Source organism: Equus quagga, chromosome 1 (assembly GCF_021613505.1).
Source record: "Equus quagga isolate Etosha38 chromosome 1, UCLA_HA_Equagga_1.0, whole genome shotgun sequence".
Lineage (NCBI taxonomy): Eukaryota > Metazoa > Chordata > Mammalia > Perissodactyla > Equidae > Equus > Equus quagga.
This window is the reverse complement of record NC_060267.1, coordinates 1,355,824-1,376,559: the sequence shown is the minus strand read 5'-3', so window position 1 is coordinate 1,376,559 and position 20,736 is coordinate 1,355,824. Positions and strand designations below refer to the sequence as shown.

Here is a 20,736-nt window from a genome sequence, read left to right as displayed (position 1 = left end):
CTCTTGGCTTTGCTAGATGTAGAGTCAGATTGCCTGCAAATAAAGATTGTTTTTTCTTTTTTATAATATATTCCTATATTTTATATTCTTTTTAAATTCTAGCATTTTTATTATGATCAGAAAGAAACCAATAAGTTTATTTTCATTTTTTAAACCAAGAAAAAGGACAGAAATATTGTGTTGCATTTTGGGAAGTCTACCAAAAATGTGAAGCAAGATCATCTTGATGAACTTAAGTGGAAATAATCTGTCCAACCAGCAAACCAACCATCCATCCATCCAAAAAATGTATTTTGCTGCCTTTTTTAATACCATAGATCCTTGTTGACACAATAAGAAAGACACAGTCCCTGCCCTTGAAGACTTTGGATAGAGAAAAGCAAAAGCAAACAGTTATGATAGTGTATAAGGGAAAGCACGTGGTCTTCATGGGAGCATATAAAGGGCACCTGAGCCAGCCTTAGGCAGTCAGGGCAGGCTGCTGGAGGAGGTGACGTCTAGAGGGATTTCTGAAGGAAACACGTGAATGGAAGAAAGACCGCACTCTCAGTAAATGCGTCATGCCATGCAGTTGCTTTCAAATTCTTGAGTGTGAGCATGTCGGTGTTTTCAGCAATTGGCCATTCCGAAATCTTCATGGGTCTCAAGTTTTTCCATTTGCCTTTGCAGCTCAGGGGCCCCATGGCACCCTGGGGAACCCAAACCTCGACACGAGTCTGCTGGAGGAGTTCCTGGGCAATGATCTCGATCTGGGGGCCATGTAAGTAATGAGAGCACTGCTCTCCAGCTGATGTTTCAAACGATGGAAGAATTGAATGAGCTGAGCTGTGTTGTCTCCTTTTCTGTTTTCCAGGAGAGCTGGGTAGAGTTGGTGACATTTCTTTTGTGAATCTGGGGCATGTCTCACCAGTGAGGGCGGCTAGGCCTGGGGTTCCCTTTAGGAAGGTCCCCCCCGTCCAATTCAGTGTCTTTAATGGATCTGGGCTGTCCAGGTTGTCCGTAGGTTGTTATCAGCTTTGGCAGTTTATGCCTGTCAATGAATTGTCCATTTCATCTAAGTTGTCGAATTCACTAGCATAGAATTGTTCATTGTATTTCCTTATTAAAAAAATTTTTTTTTGTGAGGAAGTTTGGCCTGAGTGAACACTGTGCCAATCTTCCTCTATTTTGTACGTGGGACGGCACCACAGCGTGGCTTGATGAGCAGTGTGTAAGTCCATGCCTGGGATCTGAACCTGCAAACCCCAGGCCGCCAAAGCAGAGCACTTGAGCTTAACCGCTGCGCCACCGGGCTGGCCCAGCCTTACTACACTCTTAATGGCTGTAGAATCTATAGTGATAATCCTTTCGCTGTTCTTGATATGAGTAACTTGTGCCTTTTTTTTCTTTTGATCAATCTCTTAGGAAGTTTATCGGTTTTCTTAACCTTTTCAAGAACCAACTTTTGGTTAAATTTATATTCCTAATTGTTTTTCTGTATTCTATTTCATTGATCTCTGCTCTTATTTTCTGATATTAATATAGCCACTCTAGCTTGATTTTTTTTTTTTTTTTTTTGCCTGAGGAAGATTTGCCCTGAGCTAACAGCCAATCTTCCTCTTTTTGTATGTGAGCCACCGCCACAGCATGGCCACTGACAGACGAGTGGGGTAGGTCTCCACCTACTGCCAAAGCGGAGTGCGCCGAACTTACCCACTTGGCCACTGGGGCTGGCTCCCCAGCTTTCTGTTTTTATTTTTAATTTACATACAGTAAAATTCAATTTTTTTTCTTGTGGGTTTTGACAAGTGCATGGAGTCGTGCAACTACTACCATAATGAGCACACACAACAGTTCTCTTACCAGGAGCATTTCTCTTATACCTCCTTTTTGTGGTCAAACCCACCACTCACCTTGAGCCCTGGTGACCACTCCTCTGTTCTGTGTCCGTGTAGTTTTGCTTTTTCCAGAATGTCACGTAAATGAAACCACACAGTATCTAACATTTTGAGTCTGGCTTCTTTCATTAAGCGTAATGACTTTGATCAAGACTTCATTCCTTTTTCTTGCTGAGAAAGACTCTGCTGAATGTTTATAACACAGTGTGTTTACCCAGTGACCCATTCAAGAACATTTGGATTATTTCCACTTTGGGGAAGTTACGAAGAGCTGCTATAAATATTCATTCACAGGTTTTTGTGTGTTGAAGAGTTTTAATTTCTCTAGGGAAATCTTAGAATAAAGACCGCTGGGTCATGTTGTATGTGTAAACTTAACTTTATAAAATTGCCAGATTTTCGAGAGTGGCTGTATCATTTTGCACTACCACTAACAATGTGTGAGACATCCAATTCTTTCTCTTTGTTGCCATTTCTTGGTATTACCAGTTTTTAAACACTTTGTTTTGGCCATTCTAATAGGCTTGCAGTGGCATCTCGCTGTGTTTTAATTTGCCTTTTCCTGATGACATGTCATGTTGAGCATCATTTCATGTGTTTGTTTGCTGTTCATATATTTTCTTTGGTGAAGTATCTGTTCAAATTTTTTGCCTGTTTAAAAAATTGGGGGTTATTTTCTTATCTTTGTGTTTAGAGAGCTCTTTAAATATTCTGGATATAAAAACTTTGTTGGATACATGATTTGTGAATATTTTCTCCCAGTTTGTAGCTTATGTTTTCATTCTCTTAACAGTGCCTTTTCGCAGAGCAAAAGTTTTAAATTTTCTTGATGTCTAATTTATCATGTTTTTCTTACATTGTTTTTACTTTATATCTAAGTAATATAGATATTGCCTAATCTAAATTCCCAAAGATTTTCTCCTATTTTCTTATAAAAATTTTAGAGTTTTACATTTAGGTCTACAATCCATTTTGAATTAATTTTTGTGTAAGGTTTGAGATATGGGTTGAGATTAATTTCTTTGTGTATGAAGGTCCACTCATTCCAGAATCATTTGTTGAATAACCTTTCTCCACTGAATTGCCTTTACACTGCTGCGAAAAGTCGATTGACCATATTTGTGTGGATCTCTATCTAGACTCTTCTGTTCCATTGATCTATGTGCCTATCATTTTGCCCATACCACACTATCTTGATTATTGTATTTTTTTCATAAGTCTTAAAATCATGTAGTGTGTATCTTCCAATCCACGAACATGGTGTGTCTCTCCGTTTATTTAGGCCTTCTTTGATTTCTTTCACCAGTGTTTTAAGTTTTCAGCATACAAATCCTGCACATATTTTGTTCGATTTATACCTAAATATTTCAGTTTTCTATGAGCTATTGTAAATAATACTTCCTCCCCAAATTTTAGGTTCCAACTATTCACTACCAATATATAGACATATTACTGATTTTTATATACTGAGCTTGGGTTCCGCAATCTTAGTGAAGCCCTTTATTAGTTTTTTAGAGATTTCTGGGGATTTTCTATGTTGACAATCATGTTGTCTGCAAATTGGGACAGTTGTGTGTCCTTCTTTCCAAACTGTATGCCTTTGGATAATCTTTCTTGCCTTATTGAACTGGGTGGGACTTTGGGTTTAATGTTGCATAGAGAAGTCGTGAGCAGACATCCTGGCCTTGTCCTCTATCTTAGAGGGAAATCATTGAGATTTTTAATCATTAAGTATGATGTTAGCTGTAAGTTTCTTGCAGTGCCTTTTGTTAGCTTAAGGAGAGTCTCTTCTACGCCTAGTTTGCTGAGAATTGTTCTCATGAATGGATGTTGAATTCTGTCAAATGTTACTTCTGTATTTGTTAATATGATCATATGTTTTTTTCCCCTGTCTGTTAATATGGTGAGCTACTTTGCTTAATTTTTTTTTTTTAAAGATTGGCACCTAAGCTAACATCTGTTGCCAATCTTCTGTTTTTTTTCCTTCTTGTTCTTCTCCCCAAAGCCCCCCAGTACCTGGTTGTATATTCTAGTTGTAGGTCCTTCTGGCTCTGCTATGTGGGACGCCGCCTCAGCATGACTCGATGAGTGGTCCCATGTCCACGTGCAGGATCTGAGCTGGTGAAACCCTGGACCACTGAGGTGGAGCGTGCAAACTTAACCACTTGACCATGGGGCTGGCCCCCACTTTGCTTAATTTTTGAATATTGTAGTATCCTTGTACTCCTGGGACAAACCTCAGTTAGCTGTGATGTATTATTTGTTTTATATATTTCTGGATTCAATTTGCTCATTTGTGTTGAGGTTTTTTTTTTTTGTTTTTGAGGAAGATCAGCCCTGAGCTAACATCTGCCAATCCTCCTCCTTTTGCTGAGGAAGACTTGTCCTGAGCTAACATCCGTGCCCATCTTCCTCTACTTTATATGTGAGACACCTTCCACAGCGTGGCTTGTCATGCAGTGCCATGTCCACACCTGGGATCCAAACAGGTGAACCCTGGGCCGCCAAAGCAGAGCGTGTGCACTTAACCGCTGTGCCACCAGCCGGCCCCTGTTGAGGTTTTTGCATCTGTGTTTATGAGAATATTGATCTCCAGTTTTCTTTTCTTATGTGACATTTTTCTGGCTTTGGTATCAGTGAAATTATAGCCTCCTAAAATTAGTTGGGAAGTGTTCTCTCCTCTTAGATTCTCCCAGTGAGATTGGGTGGCACTGGATTCATTTCTTCCTTAAATACGTGGTAGAATTAACCAGTGAAGTGGTCTGTGCCTGTAGCTTGCTTTGTTGAAAGATCTTTGCTACACGTTAAATTTATCTGGTAGATCCAGGAATTCATGTTATCTCTTTCTGCTTAAGCAAGTTTTGGTAGGTTGTTATTCTTTTTCTTTTTTCCCAAGGAATTTGTCCATTTCAAATTTACGGGCATAAAATTGTTTCTAGTATTTCTTATTAGCCTTTTCCAGACACTGAGGAGTTTGCAATGATATTCCTTCTTCTGTTCCTCGTATTATTGTAATTTGTTTCTTTTCTCTTTTTCTTGATCAATCTCATTAGATATTAATCAATTTTATTCATCTTTTCAAATAAGAGACTTTTGGTTTCATTGATTTTTCTCTATTTTGTTTTCAATTTCACTGATTTTTACTCTTTATTATTTCCTTCTTCTGCTTGATTTGGGTTTATTTGTTCTTCTTTTTCTGGTTTCTTAAGGTAGAAGCTTGATTTGAATTCTTGGTTTGAGACCATTCCCTTTTTTTCTAATGTAAGCGTTCAGTGCTGTACATTTCCTTCTCTGTCTGGCTTTAGCGGCCTCCCTCAGTTTTTGATATGCTATATTTTAATTTCTTTCAGTTAAAAATGTTTTCTAATTTTCCTTGAGATATCCTCTTTGACTCATGGGTTGCTGGAATTGTGTTATTTAATTTCCAAATGTTTGGGAATTTTCCATATTTTTCTGTTACTGATTTCTGGTTTAATTCCATTATGGACAGGGAACATACTTTGTGTGATTGTAATTCTTTTAAATTTGTTAATGTTTGCTTTCTGATCCAGGACACGGTCTGTCTTGGTGAACGTCCCATGAGCACTTGAGAAGAATGTGCTTTCAGCTCTTGCTGGGGGAGGTGCCCTGAAGTGCTGATTAGGTCAAGTTGGTTGACATTGATCAGGTCTCCTATATCCTTGCTGACTTTGTCTACTTCTTTTAATCTATTACTGTGAAAGGAATGTTCAAGGCTTCAAGGATGATTATGGATTTAGAATTTTTGGTTGATAAGGGTTTTTTTTTCCCCAGCACTTAAAATATTTTGACCTACTCTCTTCTAATCTTCACAGTTTTTGATAAGAAATAGTTATTTGAATCATTGTTCCTTTGTATGTAATACGTCATTTTTCTCCAGCTGCAGGCTGTTTTCTTTATCTGTGGTTTTCAGCAGTTTTCTTATGATGCAACTGGATATGGGTATGGTTTTCTTTGAGATTGTATTGTTTGGGATTTGCTCATCTCTTTGAATCTGCAAATTTGTTTTTCATTGCATCTGGGAAGTTTTCAGCTATGGTTTCTTCACGTGTACTTTTCTGTACCATTGTCCTTCTTTTCTCTTTCTAGGACTCCAACAAGACAAATGTTAGATATTGTACACAGGTCCCTGAGGCTCAGTTCATTTTTTCAGCTTTTTTCTCTCTGTTGTTCATATAGGATAATTTCTATTGATCTGTCTTCAAGTTCACTGACCCCCTCCTCTGTCTTCTCCATTCTGTTATTGAGCCCGCTTCAGATTCCTGTGGATCTCCCCGCCTCTCCCCTGGAAAAGACAGAGTGAAACCAGACCTGAATCTCAGTAGTCATGGACAAGTCTGTCTGTGGAACAAAAACATCCTTGCCAAATGACCAAGGGAAGAAGGGAGGCTTGACATTTTGCAAGGTCAACACATACACACACTCACACACACTCACACTCACACACACACTCACAGAGCTGGTGGGCTCCCAAGGTCTGAGCCCACACTCTGAGCTGGCTCTTCTGCTCCAGGTGCTGCGTGGGCTGAACGCAGACACTAACTGCCCCTGTCCTGCCCTCACGTTCCTCTCACTCCATCCAAGCAGCTGGCTGGTTCCTGTGAGAAGGGTGGGCCATGTGTGTCCTCACCATCTCTGGCCTGGAAGCAATCTGCCAGAAGTTGTCCAGTCTCTCTCCTCTGTGTGTCTTCTCCTTAAGAGAAGGCACGGTGAATTCCACCAGTGTTGTTTAATCATCTGGATCACTCTTCTAACTTGAAGAAAGAACTTTAGCTGCTGTGGGAAAAGTGGACAGAAGTCTTATTCAAAGAGTTGTCTTCTTATCTGGAAGGTCTGAAATCTCATATGATCCTAGTCTCCATGGTAATTTATAATGGTCCTTCCTGCAGGACCAGAGCATCTCCTTATAGGCAGTTGCTATTGAGGTCCTGGCATGGTTTGCCCAGTCAGATTCCCTCTGCCTTTGGGGGTGAGATGGTGGGTTAGTAACAGGGAGAGGTTGGAGTTAACACTGTTGAGCATTTACCAAGTGTTAGACCTTGTTCTTGGCACTTTACATATTCACTTATTTAATTCCGTATTTGATTTTACACGTTCCATTCTCTTACCAGCTCTGCCACATAGGCACACTATTATCCATCCTTTCTGCATCGGGAGGGTGAGGTGCAAAGAGGTGCAGTAACTCTCCATGGACCAGCAAGTGGCGACGCTGGGGTTAAAATGCACTGGCCCTAGAACACGTGCCCTTTCTTCTACATGCAGCTTTTAGAGTAATTGATGTTTTAGGGAAGGTTTTAGAGGAATGAGAACCTCAGGGAAAGACATTAAACCTATCTAAAATTATCTGCCAGAAGGTGTGACTCAGAATGCATCTGAGCTATGCAAAGATTTGCAAAGATTGTCAGAGTTCAGGCTCATTAAAGAAAAGTCTGATGGTCAGATCCCCTGCCATTGCGTGATAAAAACTGCTCAGGTGCATGCAGTCAAGTGGGGCTGCAATAGAGATCTGCGAGAGTAAGTGGAAGCAGGTCCAGTCCGTGACCATGAGGCTGTGGGCTGGTTCAGTGATCACGACATCTGTAAAACCTATTCAGATACCCACAGTGTTGAGTATTTCCACACACCAGGCTCTCTCGCAGGTTAGCTGCCCTCCGCACGCCAGCCCTGGGATGGAGGTCTCCTTGCCTGGCTCACAGCCGTAAGTGGCAGAGCTGTGTGTACTACAAATCCTGGGTGACTTCCGCTCTCCTGCCTTGCCTGTGAACTGTGCTTTTAAAAAACGTCAGTGACAACTCTTTACCACTAGGCTGCAAAATTCCTGGGAGCCAGTTTGAATCTCATAGGCAGATTTTCAGATCTGAAAGATATTTTAAAAATGGAATTATTGGCTCTGTAAAACAGATGGCCCTAAATGCTCTATGGAAAACTGGCCCCATGAGATGCTGTGGGAAAAATAAAAGTTCCGTGATCCATAAATAAGCTTGTAACTCACTGGCTTGAAGAAAGTGAATGCCTTAACTGCAGGGCTTTTCAGAGCCTTTGATGTGCTCATGTGCAACCGGGGAGGGGAAACGCATGCAGTGCTCCTCAAACTTGTTTGGCCGTGGACCACTTTTGGGGTCATGTGCCCGTGGAGGAGCATTGAATGTGCTGCTCTGGATTTTCTTGTCTGTCTGTGTGGATCTACTGTTATGTTGAGCTGGCGCAGTCCCGTCAGCATGAGGTTTTCTGAAAATTGACCTTAACCATTCTGTCCTTGTGTGCAGAGCCCGGGGCAGCTGTCTGCCCAGGAGGAGCAGGCTGATGTCCTCCCTGATTCCCTCGATTCGCCAGCCTGGTACCTCCAGGTGCACCAGAGTCCGTGGTTGGACAGGCTGGGAAATGTCCAGGTGTGGAGAGCTGCTTACAGGGAGGAGGCTCGATGTCTGGGGAACAGATAGACCCTGGAGGTCGCAGTGAACAAGGAGGAGAATGTGCGTTTGTGTGCGTGTAGAGGAAGGAAGGCTCTGGAGAAGAGACCAGTGCCTCTTCAACGCAGGCTGTGTCTCCCTCAGAACTGCCTGCAGCGTCGCCTGCCTCCCTGTTGCTCACAGTAGGGGTCGGGGGCAGCAGTGCTGGCCCCTGGGAGCTGGAAACGCAGCATCTCAGGCCTCGCCCAGAACTGCTTAACCCGAGCCTGCGTTTCAACAGGGTCCCACGGGACTCACACGTGTGTTACGGTCTGAGAAGCCCTGCTTTGGGTTAGCACACATGCCTCCTGCCCCATCTCCAAGTCCCACACCAGGTAATACACTCGGGTCAGAGTCTGTGTGGTCAGTGGGGGGCATGACCCCAAGCTTCAGGCTGGCCTGTGGTCCGCCTGTGGGGTGAGAGGGAGCGAGCTGAGGTGACGCCTCTCCGCGGTTGGAGTGGGTGACTTCGCAGGAGGGGGCCTTAGAGACACATTAGGTCCCTTAGACACGTCAGCTCCAGGCTTCGTTTTATTTCATTCTAACGGTTGAGCTTAAGCATCTGGTATTCTGGGTTTTCCTTAGGACTCGGCTTGTCAGTGTGGCTGGCAGGACGAGTTAGGAGTCGAGGACCAGCTGCATGTTTTACTTCTGCTGCCAGTGGGAGGGGCCGATGAGCCCTTCACGTGGTGTTGGGGAAGGGAGTGAGGGAACATGCATGGTTCTGTGAGAAGAGCTTGTTAGAGGCCGTCTGAGTCCATCGGCCATTTGACCTCTGGGTTCCAAGTGATGCAGTAGGAGAAGGGCTGAACAGAAGCCTGGACCAAAACAGGACCGGCGGCTCTCAATTCTAGATACTTGTGGAAAGTGAAATAACCTATGGTAATTAACGTGGTTAGGATAGTCTGTGTTTAAAACGCGTGTTCTTTAGAGCATGGACTGGTGGTGGACCACTCGACTCCAGCTCGACCAGTTGCCAGACGAGTAATCTCCAGTAGGTTGTTTAACCTCATCCAGCCTCAGTTCCACTGCCCGTGACAGGAGCAGGGGCAGCGATAGCACCTTTCACGTGGTGGTGGTGATCAGACGAGACCCACGCAGAGGCTGGGCCGGTGCTGGCCCGGAGCGGGTCCTCTGTGAAGGCCGGCCGTCTCCAGCATCCAGCAGCAGAGGAGGACACGCGAGGGCCCGGGCCTGTGGTTTGCCGACACAGGGCTCGAGGGAGGACTGCATTGTGCTTTCCTGCTTCTCTCTGCCTTGTCGTGAAAAGCTTTCCTCGGGCTGCCTTGTCCACTGACGACGTTTCTGCCAAGGCCCTTTCCCATCCCAGCATCTGGGTGGGGGGTGCAGACCCTCGTGAAGCTGATCAAGTATTCACTGAGTGCCTGCCTCGTGCTCACCACTGGGCACTGTGGACACACACACACACACACACGCACACACACATGCACACAGTATGAAGACACACTCTAAATGTCCATGAGGTAGGATAAATCTGACACCCGGAAGACTGGAGGAAATACTTTCAGTAACAATCATTTTTACAGTTAGGTGATGGATACAGCAGTGAACAAAACAGATGAAACCCCTGCTGACGGTTTACCGAGGGCACTGGGGTGGGAAGCGGCTGCCCTGTGGGGACCCCGGCATCTTTCTCTGAGTTGGTGGTGCATGGTGACTGTCTGTTGTAGGTTTGAGTATTGTTTTAAATTCTCTTTGGGGGTGGGTTTCCTCACGGCCTGCTCCTGGGGTGAGCTGCTCCCATCCCTTCACTCCTGCCGCTCTACTGCTGTCACACCACCCTAGTGGGAAGAGGACAGCGGTGTCTGGTATAAAGTCATTTAGTAAGACGCAGAGACACAGGTGTAAGGTGAGGGGAAGCAAGTGAGGTCAGGGAGCCTACCATTTTAGATTTAGGGTCAGGAAAACCCTCTCTTGATATAGGAGCTTATTATGTATACAGCATGTTTATGGCCATGTGTAGGCTAAAAAAGCAGTAGGTCCTATTTATTAAGCAGCAACTCTGGACCAGGCACGCTGCTGAGCTGAGCTCACAGTGCAGTCGAGCTTTAGGGGAGGCAGTGTGTGTGAAGGCCCTGGGGAGTCCCTGGAGAAAACAGGGATCGCACCGCTGAACCGTGAGGAGTCCCAGCCGGGTGTCACGTGAAGCCCGCATCTCGACACCTGCATGTCCTGCATCATGCCTAGTAGAGTCACGAGCACGTGGTAGCACTCAGGGAACACTTGCTCAAGCCGGGTTTCAATTCAAAAGAAGTGCTGGCTGCTTTGGAGGTAGCGTGCGGGTGACACACACAACTGCAACCAGCTGGGAGGCAAAGTCTGTTTTGCACCCTCCTTTGGTTTGGGTGGCATTCAGCCTCCAGGAGACCACGTTTCTCCATTCGTCCTCCAAAAACCAAAACAGGTTGTGTGTCTGGGAGAAAGGGATTTGGAAGGCAAATTATTCTATTTCTTAGCAGCAGCTAAGAATCTCTTGATTCTTACAACCATCTCCTGGAGAAGCTGGAGACAGAGATGGCCACTCAGGGAGTGACCCATGGTATCTGTTGCTTCCTATATCCATTTTGTGGAAATCTTTTTGGCAAAATAGGCAAATTCAGAGCATGCAGTCCAAAAACAGTCTAGTGTTCACTAGTGGGATTCCTGACGTGGCGATCGTGAGTCCGGAGGAGTTCGCAGCTTAGAAACAGTCCCAGACAGCAGTGTTTTTCTTCAAATTAATCACTGCCCTTGTTTTTTACAATTTGCTTAGTTTTGAAGGTGGCTATCCTTAATTCTTCCCTCAAATTCTCTGAAAAGAACTGCAAAATTTCTCTTGATATATTAAAATTCGTTGAGCCTGGGATGCAGTGAAATAAAGGAGTAGCTGTAGTGAGTTTTGGAAGGGAGGGTAAACTGTAAGGAAAACACTTAAAAATTTAAAATCTTCGTTTTAAAGCCACCAATGCATAGTGCTGCCACTCAGCACAAGGCCCTTGGGTCCTCCGCCGGGGACTGCCGGATGGAGCGTGCGCTCCTGTTGGTAACATGCCAGGCCATGCTTCTGGGGGGAATTGATCATTTACTTGTGGTTTCAGATTTTATTAACATTATTGAGCTCGGTGGTGCTGCTAATGTTAAGGTAACTGAACAACGGCCTAGAACCTTGAAGGTGGAATCGTGAGATCACGGAGTCAATGACAAAATTTAATCTGTGGGTTTCTGGGAGAGGTGCCTGTGCAGAATTTAGGAAGTCAAACGGTGCTGCACACGCGGCGTACGACGAAAACCCGCCTTGCTCTGCCCGCTCCCCCCGCGTCCCTGAGCTGCTCTCCCCAAGGCGGGTCCCTTTCGGCTCTTTTAGCTGTGTCTACCACCTTCTATCTAAGTGAGGTTTCGTGTTACTGTTCTTGCTTTATACACTTTAAGAACTTAATACCATCTTCTGCGAGGATTTGACTTTCTTATACCACATGCGCTACCCCCAGCCTCCCAATACCATAAAGTTGTACAGAAATTTTGGTGAGGTCAGTATCCAGGGCTTACATTATCATCACTATGAGTTCACATAATAATTTACTATGATTATATTTTCTTTCTTGAAATTATTGTTTGTCTTGAATCATGACCTTGCTTTTGTGATTTTCTTGGCTTCGAGTTTCCTCATCACTAATTCTTCCCTCAGATTCTCTGAAGGGAACTGCAGAGTTTCCCTCAGTGTTAAAGCACCTTAGTGCCTTTTCTTCTTAAAGACGTTCCTCTATGATCTATGCCATCACTGACTTCTTTTTTCTATTGATTTATTCTATTTTGCTCTATTGATTGATGAGAAGGGATGTTAAAATCTCCAACTATGAATGTACGGTTATTTATTTCTCCTTTCGATTCTGTCAATTTTTGCTTCATGTATTTTGGACTTCTATCGTTAAGTATGTAAACAATCAGGATTGCTTGCCTTCTTAATGAAAGAACTTTTATTATTACGGAACAAGCCTTTTTACTTTTAGTAATGTTCTTTATTTTGAAGTCTATTTTAGTTATTATTTGTGAAATCACTCTGCCTCTCTTACACATTTTCTTTCCTGTGTTAACTTTCAACTTATCTGAGCCTTTATATTTAAAGTGTTTTTTTTTTCTGCTTTATCTCCCCAAATCCCTCCCATACATAGTTGTATATCTTAGCCACAGGTCCTTCTAGTTGTGGCACGTGGGATGCCGCCTCAATGTGGCCTGATGAGCGGTGCCGTGTCCGCGCCCAGGATCCAAACCAGCGAACCCCGGGCCGCCGAAGCAGAACATGTGAACTTAACCACTCAGCCACAGGGCCGGCCCCTGAAGTGCTTCTTGCAGACAACATACAATTGGGTTTTACTTTTTAAAAATCTATTCTTACAATCTCTGCCTTTTAATTGGAGTGTTTAGTCCACTTACATTTAAAGTAATTATTGACGTTGTATTTAATTCTGCCATTGTATTATTTGTCTTCTTTTTGTCTCTTCTATTTCTTATTCCCCTGTAACTCTTTTTCTGGTTTATTTTGTAATATTCGAATAAGTTTAGAATTCCATTTTATCTGTTGACTTCAGCTATACTTCTTTGCATTATTTAACTTTTTACAATCTACTCATAGTTAATGAATTAATATTGTACCGCTTAGCATAAAATATAGAAATCTTCAACTGTATGATTCCATCTATCCCCCACTCCCATGCTCTAAGCGATAGTTGTCATATTACACCTACGTGTATTATATGTTATATACTCTACAAGACAATGTCAATATTTTTGCTTTAAACAGTCCTGTGTATCTTAAAGAAATTCAGAGAAGAAGCGATTTGTGTTCAGATAGGTACCATTTTTTATTCTCTTCATTTCTTCCTAAAGTTTCAAGTTCCCATCTGGTATCATTTCCCTTTAGCCTGAATGATGTTTTTAACACATTTTCTTATGCATGTCTGTTCACAGATTCACTTAATTTTTTTTATTTGAAAATGTCCTTATTTTGCTTTCATTCTTGAAGGATATTCTCCTTGGATATAAAATTCTGGATTGTCAGTTTTGTTTTTCTCTAGCACTTTAAAGATATTGCTGTGCTGTCTCTCGCCTGTGGAAATTTTGACGAGAAGTCAGTGCTCATTTGAATCACTGTTACACTACAAGTAATATTTTGCTTCTCTCTGACTACTGTGGAGAGTTTCTGTTTATTTTTGGTTTGCAGTGATTTGACTCTAATGACTTAGGTGTGGTTTTCTCTATATCTATATTGCTTGGGATTTGCTGAGCTTCTTGAACTTTTAAAGTTATGTTTTTTACCAAATTTGGGAAATTTTTGGCCATTACATTTTTAACTATTTTTCTGCTCCATCCTTTCCACAGGTTCGTGAATCTCTTTCTCTCTCTCTCTTTTTTAATTAAAATTTTCCACTCTGTTCTTTAGGTTGGATGGTATCTATGGATCTATGTTCAAGTTCTGCTGTTACACCACCCAGTGATCTTTTTTATTGATAGAATGTTTTTCATCTCTAGAATTTCCATTTAGTTCTTTTTTATGGTTTCTGTTTCTTTGCTGAGATTTTGTATTTTTTGGTTCTTTGCAAACACGTTTTTCTCTGCTCCATTAAGCTTAGTTGTAATAGCTGCTTTAAAGTCCTCGTCTGCTGATGAACATCTGGATCGTCTCTGGGTTCATGTCCATTGATTGTTCTCTCTCCGGAGGCGAGGCCATGTTTTCCTGGTTCCTTGTTTGTGGAGTAATTCTGAACTGTACCCTGGACACTGTGAATGTCGGGATTCTTTTATATTCCTCTGAAGAGTGTATATATTTTTGTTTTATTGGGCAGCTACTTTGCTTAGACTCAAATTGTGACTTCTGTCTCTTGGGAGGCAGCTCACGTTTCAGTTCAGTCCCTTGCCTTTGGTTGAGCTGTGCAGTCAGCCCCCGACATCGATGGCTCAGGAGTCGGCCAGACCCTAGGCTGGAGTTTATACACAGAACCTGGGGTTTCCCTTCTCTGGATCTCTCTCTCCCAAGATTCCCTTTTCGCTTTCAGCGGCTGTGTTTACCCCAGACTCTGTTCTGTGGTTCCTCAGGCCAGAAACATCGGGCTTCTCTTGGGGTTTTGGCTGTTCTGCGGTTCCGACTTCACCCAGCCCTAAGGCTGAAAGCTGTCAACAGATTACTCACCTCATGCCATTACCTCGTCCGAGTTTCAGGGCCCCCCAGAATCTTCTTGCTTTTGTCCACTTTCCAGTGTCCTTGGGTATATATTTATTTTTACTTTTCCAGCTTCATAGTTTTTATCTGTGGGAGGGTCGGGTCTGGTCTGGCAGGAGCTCAGCAGTCATGTTGGAAGCAAAGGAGTTCCTTTGTGATTCCTTACGTATCTCGGTGTTTGTTCTCTGTCTTCCATGCCAAAGGCCTTCTGAAAACGTCTGACCCTTCATGTTTGTCCCTTGGGAAGTCCTGTGACAAGCCGTAATTTCTCAAAGGATGAGTTTCATTACAGAGTGGCCAAGCAGGGACTGGCCATTTCCTTAGGTGACATCAAATTATCATTTCCCCCCCAGGACCTTCAATTTTTCTAAGGAACAGTCTTCCAGTTTCTGCTTGGATGCCTGCAAAGCTGAGTTGAGGAGTCTCAAAGTTCAGTGTTTAGACTTTTAATTAACCCTCCGTTTTCAGCCCAGCAGCTCCACAGACCGCCTGGTTCCGTCTCCCCAGAGAGGGAGCCCCTCCAGCTTCTGCTGCGCCATGAGGGAGCTGCCTGGCGGTACAGGTCGGGAAGCCAATCTGAGGGTCCAGCTGTTCCTTAATCACACTTTCAGCCAATTCTTTTGTTTTCAGCCCCGCCTTACCCCTGGATTCAGAGGCTCCTGGTGACGCCAAGGCCCTGGACTTTTCTGGAGTGTATTTGAATTGGATAACCTCTTGTTGGCTCCTACGTCCCCTCTGCCATCCCCAAGAAGTCCTGTTTTTGTTTTTTCCATTTTGCTAGTTCATTTTGCTCAATCCTATTTCTGTCTACCATGTGTTTTTGAAATATGTTCTGTTGTGGTCTCTGCTCACATGCTCTGTGTCCTTTTGTGTTTATGCCTCTTTATTCTTTACTTTCCTTTGAGTGGGATTTTTGGAGGAAGGTAAATGTGTTCTCTCTTCCCTTAGTAATAAGAAATGAATAAATTATAATGGACCAATTTGAGAGAAAACATATCTTTTCTAGTAAATAATAAAAACAGACTTTTTTCGTCATTGTATAAGATTAAAATCTTAATCAACCAAGAAAAACATGACAGCTTCCTGTCCATCAAGAGAATAAAGTGCAGGGTGTGGTGTTTACGTGTGACTTAGTATCTCACAGTTTCTGCGCCGTAAGGAACTTGAAGGTTTTTTGGAAGAGATACTTTCACACTTTTTTAGTTGTGGTACTCATTTTTTTTAAAGATGAAATTTTGCTTGTACCTTAATATATAAAATGGAAAAACATTATGATTTTTTTCCCCAAGCATTTAAAAATCTTTTGTAAAACTCCTGGGCTCCTTCCTGGAGCTTTGGGATTCCCTGAGCCCAGGTGGGGACCTGAGGCTTCCGTGCAGCTCTGTGCTGCAGCGAACATGTGCACAGCCGTCTCTCTAAATGTAATGATGGAACAGGTTACGACAAAAAAGCAACACACGTCTCTAATCCTCAGGCCACGCCAGCTCCCGGACACCCCACCCTACTCCGCCTCAGACTCCTGCTCTCCTCCTCAGGTCAGAGGTGAGTGGCATCTGCCTTCTTCACGTTACGCTGCTCCTCTTCTTGAACCCTGGGGTGAGAAAGAGAGGCCCCTCTCAGTGTGTGTCCCCCCAGGTGCGTGCGGCCCCACTCTGAGACCTGCAGCCGGGGCGACTCCAGTGTCTCTTCACCACTCCGAAGCTGCACCCGGGATGCTGCCCACACACCTGCCCCAGGGCTCGTCTGAAATGAGCGACCCCGGCCGCATCCACAGCAGCTTCCACACCTGTTACCCAGACGCCAGTCACCTCCCGACTCCCCTGGACCAGTCCGTGCCCTCCCATCTGGGGATGAGTTGTTCTTACCGTCAGCAGCCTCTGAGCTACAGCCCCAGGTAAAGGGCCAGTTCCTTAGTTATGAGGCTCTCCGAGCAGCCACCCCTCGGGGCCAGTGGAGAGTGAAGACTGGAGTCCTCTCCAGGAGATGGCAGTGTTGAGACATAGATCAGACTCGCCAAGGCCCCTGCTCTTGGCTTTAGACCATCTTTTAATTAAAAACTGGCTAAACCCAAGGTCCTTGTTCAGTGGAAAGCTGAAATGTCAGGAACATATAGGGAGATGCTGGGCGATGGGGAAGCGCTCTTTGCATTGGCAGCCTCAGCTAGACCGCACAAGGAATTTGTGGATGAGCTCTCAGGAAGATATGTCAGTTAAGCTTTAACTAGCATTCTTTTCTTCTCTTTTCCTTCCTCTCTTGTCTTTCATCTACTCTTTCATCCCTCTGTCTGGATCTAGAGGGTGGCAGAAAGAGTAAAGACCATCAAAACTTGTGGTGAAATTCCACAGGAAGAAATGCGCAGGTGTGAAATGTATGCATGTGTTTTGAGTCTGTATTTCCTCTGTCCCAGTGAGTCCTCTGCCTTTGAAAACGCGGTCGTGTTATTTTCCAAGCAGCTGAATCTCAGATCCGCTGGGTAGAGGAGAACGAAGTTTCAGACCAGTTGGGCTCTGGGAATAGGGACCTGTTCCATCTGCTCCATGCATGGACCTGGTACTGCAGACTAGAAGGGACCCAAGGAACTTTAACTAGAATTAGTCTGAGGGAGGCAGAGAGCAGAGAATTAAATTAGATTTAATGTAACATGGAGAGAAAGAGAGCCCTCACTTTCACTTTGGTTTCTTGCTTTCAGAGCCTCCTTGCCACCAGCCAAGAAGAGAAAGTGCCCGCAGGTGCTGGAGGACCCCGGGGACGGCCGGGTGTGGGCCCAGCTCTCCAGACCACGTGAGCCAACCCGGGGCCTGTTGCTGCCCTGGCCATGAAATCAGGGTCTTTTACCAGCCTTGGAGCCGTCCTATAAAAGTATTTTCTGTCTGCTAGAAGGGCAGCGACAGGCTCTGGGAGTTTCTTTCTTCCCTCTTGACGTGATGTTTCATGCAGCCTGGGGTGGGGTTGTACTGGAGCTCCCAGAAGAGATGCCACCCTCTCCCTCTGGTGGAGACGAATCACTGGTCCTTCCAGTTCCAGGGGCAACGTATCTCAGAGGACCCCGGCCCCGGGTTGGGGAGGCTGTGTAACGTGGCAGCACCTCCGGGAGCCTGCTGCTGTGCTCACTGCTTAGTTCCTTCTTAATCATAATGTGCACACCTGGGGATCTTGGGAAAATGCAGATTCTGATTCAGTAAGCCTGAGGGGGGTCTGAGAGTCTGCATTCCTCACAAGCTCTCAGGTGGTGCTGATGCTGCTGGCTCGGGAAGGTTCTCCGAGAAGCAAGACTTGGGAGGATTTCTCCAGTGGAGCAGGCGGTGAGAAAGCTGGGCTGCCCTGGTACTCGCTTCAGATAGCGGGTTCCCAGTAGATCTTTGAAATGTTGTAAAATCGTTTAGAAGTCTAGTAGCACGATCATCTGATGCTATCTTGCTCTTTGTCTTATATAACATGTGACACATCACGTTTCCAGCTTAGAGACTTGATCCAGTTGAGAACAAATTAGGTCTTTTGAGTCTGAGGTCTTGAACTTTAGAATTTTCAGAGTAAATGCTATGGCACTTTTTAGGGAAAAAGGATGATGCTCCATGCTGAATCTATAGCCACTGTCCGTGATCCAACGTAGGCAGTGTGAACAGCACCCCAAATTCAGGGACCAAGTCTTTTATTCTCATGCATCAGCTTGGCAAGAAGTCCAAGATTTCCTTTGGACTCCCTCCCACTGTTGTCCCCAGACTCCAGAAGCTTATGCTGCCCCGGAAGGAGATGCATGTGTCTCTCTCTTCTGCTTGAGTTGCAGTCTTTGCTTTTCGCAGCTGCATGGTAAGAACTGGTCCTCTGTGCCCCTGGGGACTGCTGCTCCCTTCAAGGACATGTGGCCTCAGCTCCAGCAGGGTCTGTGGGTCCTTCAGTGGACAATGACTTCACCCTCTCAGCCACGCCCCACACACCACCATCCCTGGGAGAGCTTGGCAGAACTGCACTGGGCGTCCGGCCCTGGTAGAAACTGGAACTCTCAGGGCCTGCTTTCCTTTTGCATGGACCCACCGTGGCCAGCAGTTGCTTGATTTATCTTATTCAACCCTAGAAGCACAAAATGCTAATTGAAGCCCCTTTCCAGATGACATCGAGCTCTCCATCCACCTTCCTTGCGAGGTTATTTCAATGTCTTCAGGGATCCTTGCACCCAGCCTGCAGCTTCTTTACAATTCTCAGACACAAAAGGCTGAGTAGACTCCCAGCCAGAGGAGGGAGCTGCCTGGTCACTCTCGCACAGATGCGCCGGCGCGCCAAGCGTCCCGGGCAGGCCACCCAGACCTCCCAGGTGTTCCTCATCAGACTCTTGGGCTGCTCCAGAGTTCAGCTCCTCTGGGGTGGTTCTGCCCTGTCGCTGGAGGGGGCACTGGTTCCCCCACGTCCAGAGAACAGCCAGGGAGGAGTGGCAAGGTGTCCCAACTGACAGGAAACCTAGAATCCCTCTTAAATCCCATTCCGAGGGCACTGAGAGCTGACCGACGGTAACTGGCTCCAGACAACTGTTCCAGAGTGAAAACAAGCAGGTTCCCAGGGCAAAAAAGGGCAAAAACTTAGTTAATCCAAATGCCGTGTTTTCCTTAGAGTTCATATTCTCAGCGGAAGTTTTCTAGCGGAGATTCATACGTGATGCTACAGCGGCCACAGGGTTTTACAAAGGTCGGGGAATGACATGCCCAGAGGAAGGAGGAGCTTGTGCAGGATCCCTGGTGGGAGAAGATGCTCTAAATCCATCAGGAAGGCCTTTCTGGTGACCTGTCCCAAGCAGTCCACTCTGGCCAAGGGTTCCAAGACCCCCACTCGTGGGCTCACAGTGTGGACTTGCTGGGTTGCTGTGGGCAGCTGTAAAATCTTACTTAGAGAGAAAGCAGCTGATGGACGCCTCCTGCTCGCTGGTTCTGGACCCACATGGTCAGACTCCAAATACGAGAGGGTTCTTGGCCTTGTGGTTTGAACCTCAAACACCAGAGTTTTTCAGCCCCAGAGTTGTGACCTTTGGCCCCCAGGGGGAGGCACAGGGGCTGAAGTCACGCTGTACAGTCAGAAACAGTATCTTCTCATCTCACCAGCAGTTGGGGACTTTTCGAGCCTGACTTTTCTTGATTATCAAATGAGAATCCTAATTTCTACTTTACCCATTTCCAAGATTTTTTAACGGTAATGTGTAAGAAAATATTGAAAAAGAGTCTATGATTTTCTCCAAAAGATTGGGACCGGGTGATCTGCTGCCTTGACACGTCTGCTTCTCTCTCCTGTTACCTTTTCTGGAGAAACCCTCAGTGTAGCGTGAAAGGAAGAGGAAGGTTTGAGTTCTGTCTCTCACTGGGCGGCTGCGACGCTGGGCAGGCCATTTCCAGTCTTGGAACGCCAGTTTCCGCATTTGTTGAATGAGATTAAGAATCCTTACCTCATAGGCAATTTATATAAATCTGTTTGGCTGCATCTGCTAAAACACCTCCTATGACCCAGTGATTCCCCTCCTAGGAGTATAGCTAACAGAAACGTGTGCACAGGCCCACTGAGACACGCACAGAGTTGTCTGTAGTAGCATTACTTACAATGACCACCAACTGAAAGTAACCCAAGTGGCCGTCGAGGGCAGGATCAACTGTGGCGTATTCATGCAATGGAGACTGTGCAGCAGTGAAAGTGGACAAATGGCTCCACGTGCAACAATAATGAGCGAACCTCATAAACATACTGTTGGGCAAAAGAAGCCAACACACAGAGTACATATTGTATTGCTCCATTTCTCCAGACTCCTGTGTGGTGTTAGAGTTCAGAGCAGGGATTCTTCCTGGGCAGGAGGTGTCCACTGGAGTGCTGGCAGTGTCCTGTTCTTTGAGCTGGTGATAGTTACCCAGGATAATTCATCTTATAAGAAAGCATCAGACTGTGTACTAATGATCCATATACTACTCTTCATGTGCATTACACTGCAGTAAAGAAAGTTCATTGAAAAACGGGATCCTTACCTTGACGATGAGTTAATGAGTTGATGAGAAACCACATCAAGTGTCTGAGATAGTGCTTGGTGCAGAGAGCACACAGAAGAACTAGACAGTAGTGGTAGTATTAATGATGACATGTCCTCCTACAGCCTTGTGCCTGGGATCTCAGTGTGGGCTTGTCATCCCAGATTCCCATCCCTGGTCCACCA

At 45.0% G+C, this 20,736-nt stretch overlaps 1 protein-coding gene across 3 annotated transcripts in view; it reads left to right on the top strand.

Annotated features, from left to right (window-relative positions):
* MYRFL (myelin regulatory factor like) overlaps positions 1-20,736 on the top strand; it is a 109,109-nt gene that overhangs the window by 27,709 nt on the left and 60,664 nt on the right. For 2 of the 3 annotated variants that reach the window (XM_046679532.1, XM_046677909.1), the window contains exons 2-5: positions 670-760; positions 16,033-16,100; positions 16,179-16,452; positions 17,248-17,339. In XM_046679532.1, coding sequence (XP_046535488.1) covers positions 670-760; positions 16,033-16,100; positions 16,179-16,452; positions 17,248-17,339 — 525 coding nt within the window. The remainder of the gene's footprint in view (positions 1-669; positions 761-16,032; positions 16,101-16,178; positions 16,453-17,247; positions 17,340-20,736) is intronic. The other variant, XM_046678680.1, reaches the window with a different exon arrangement.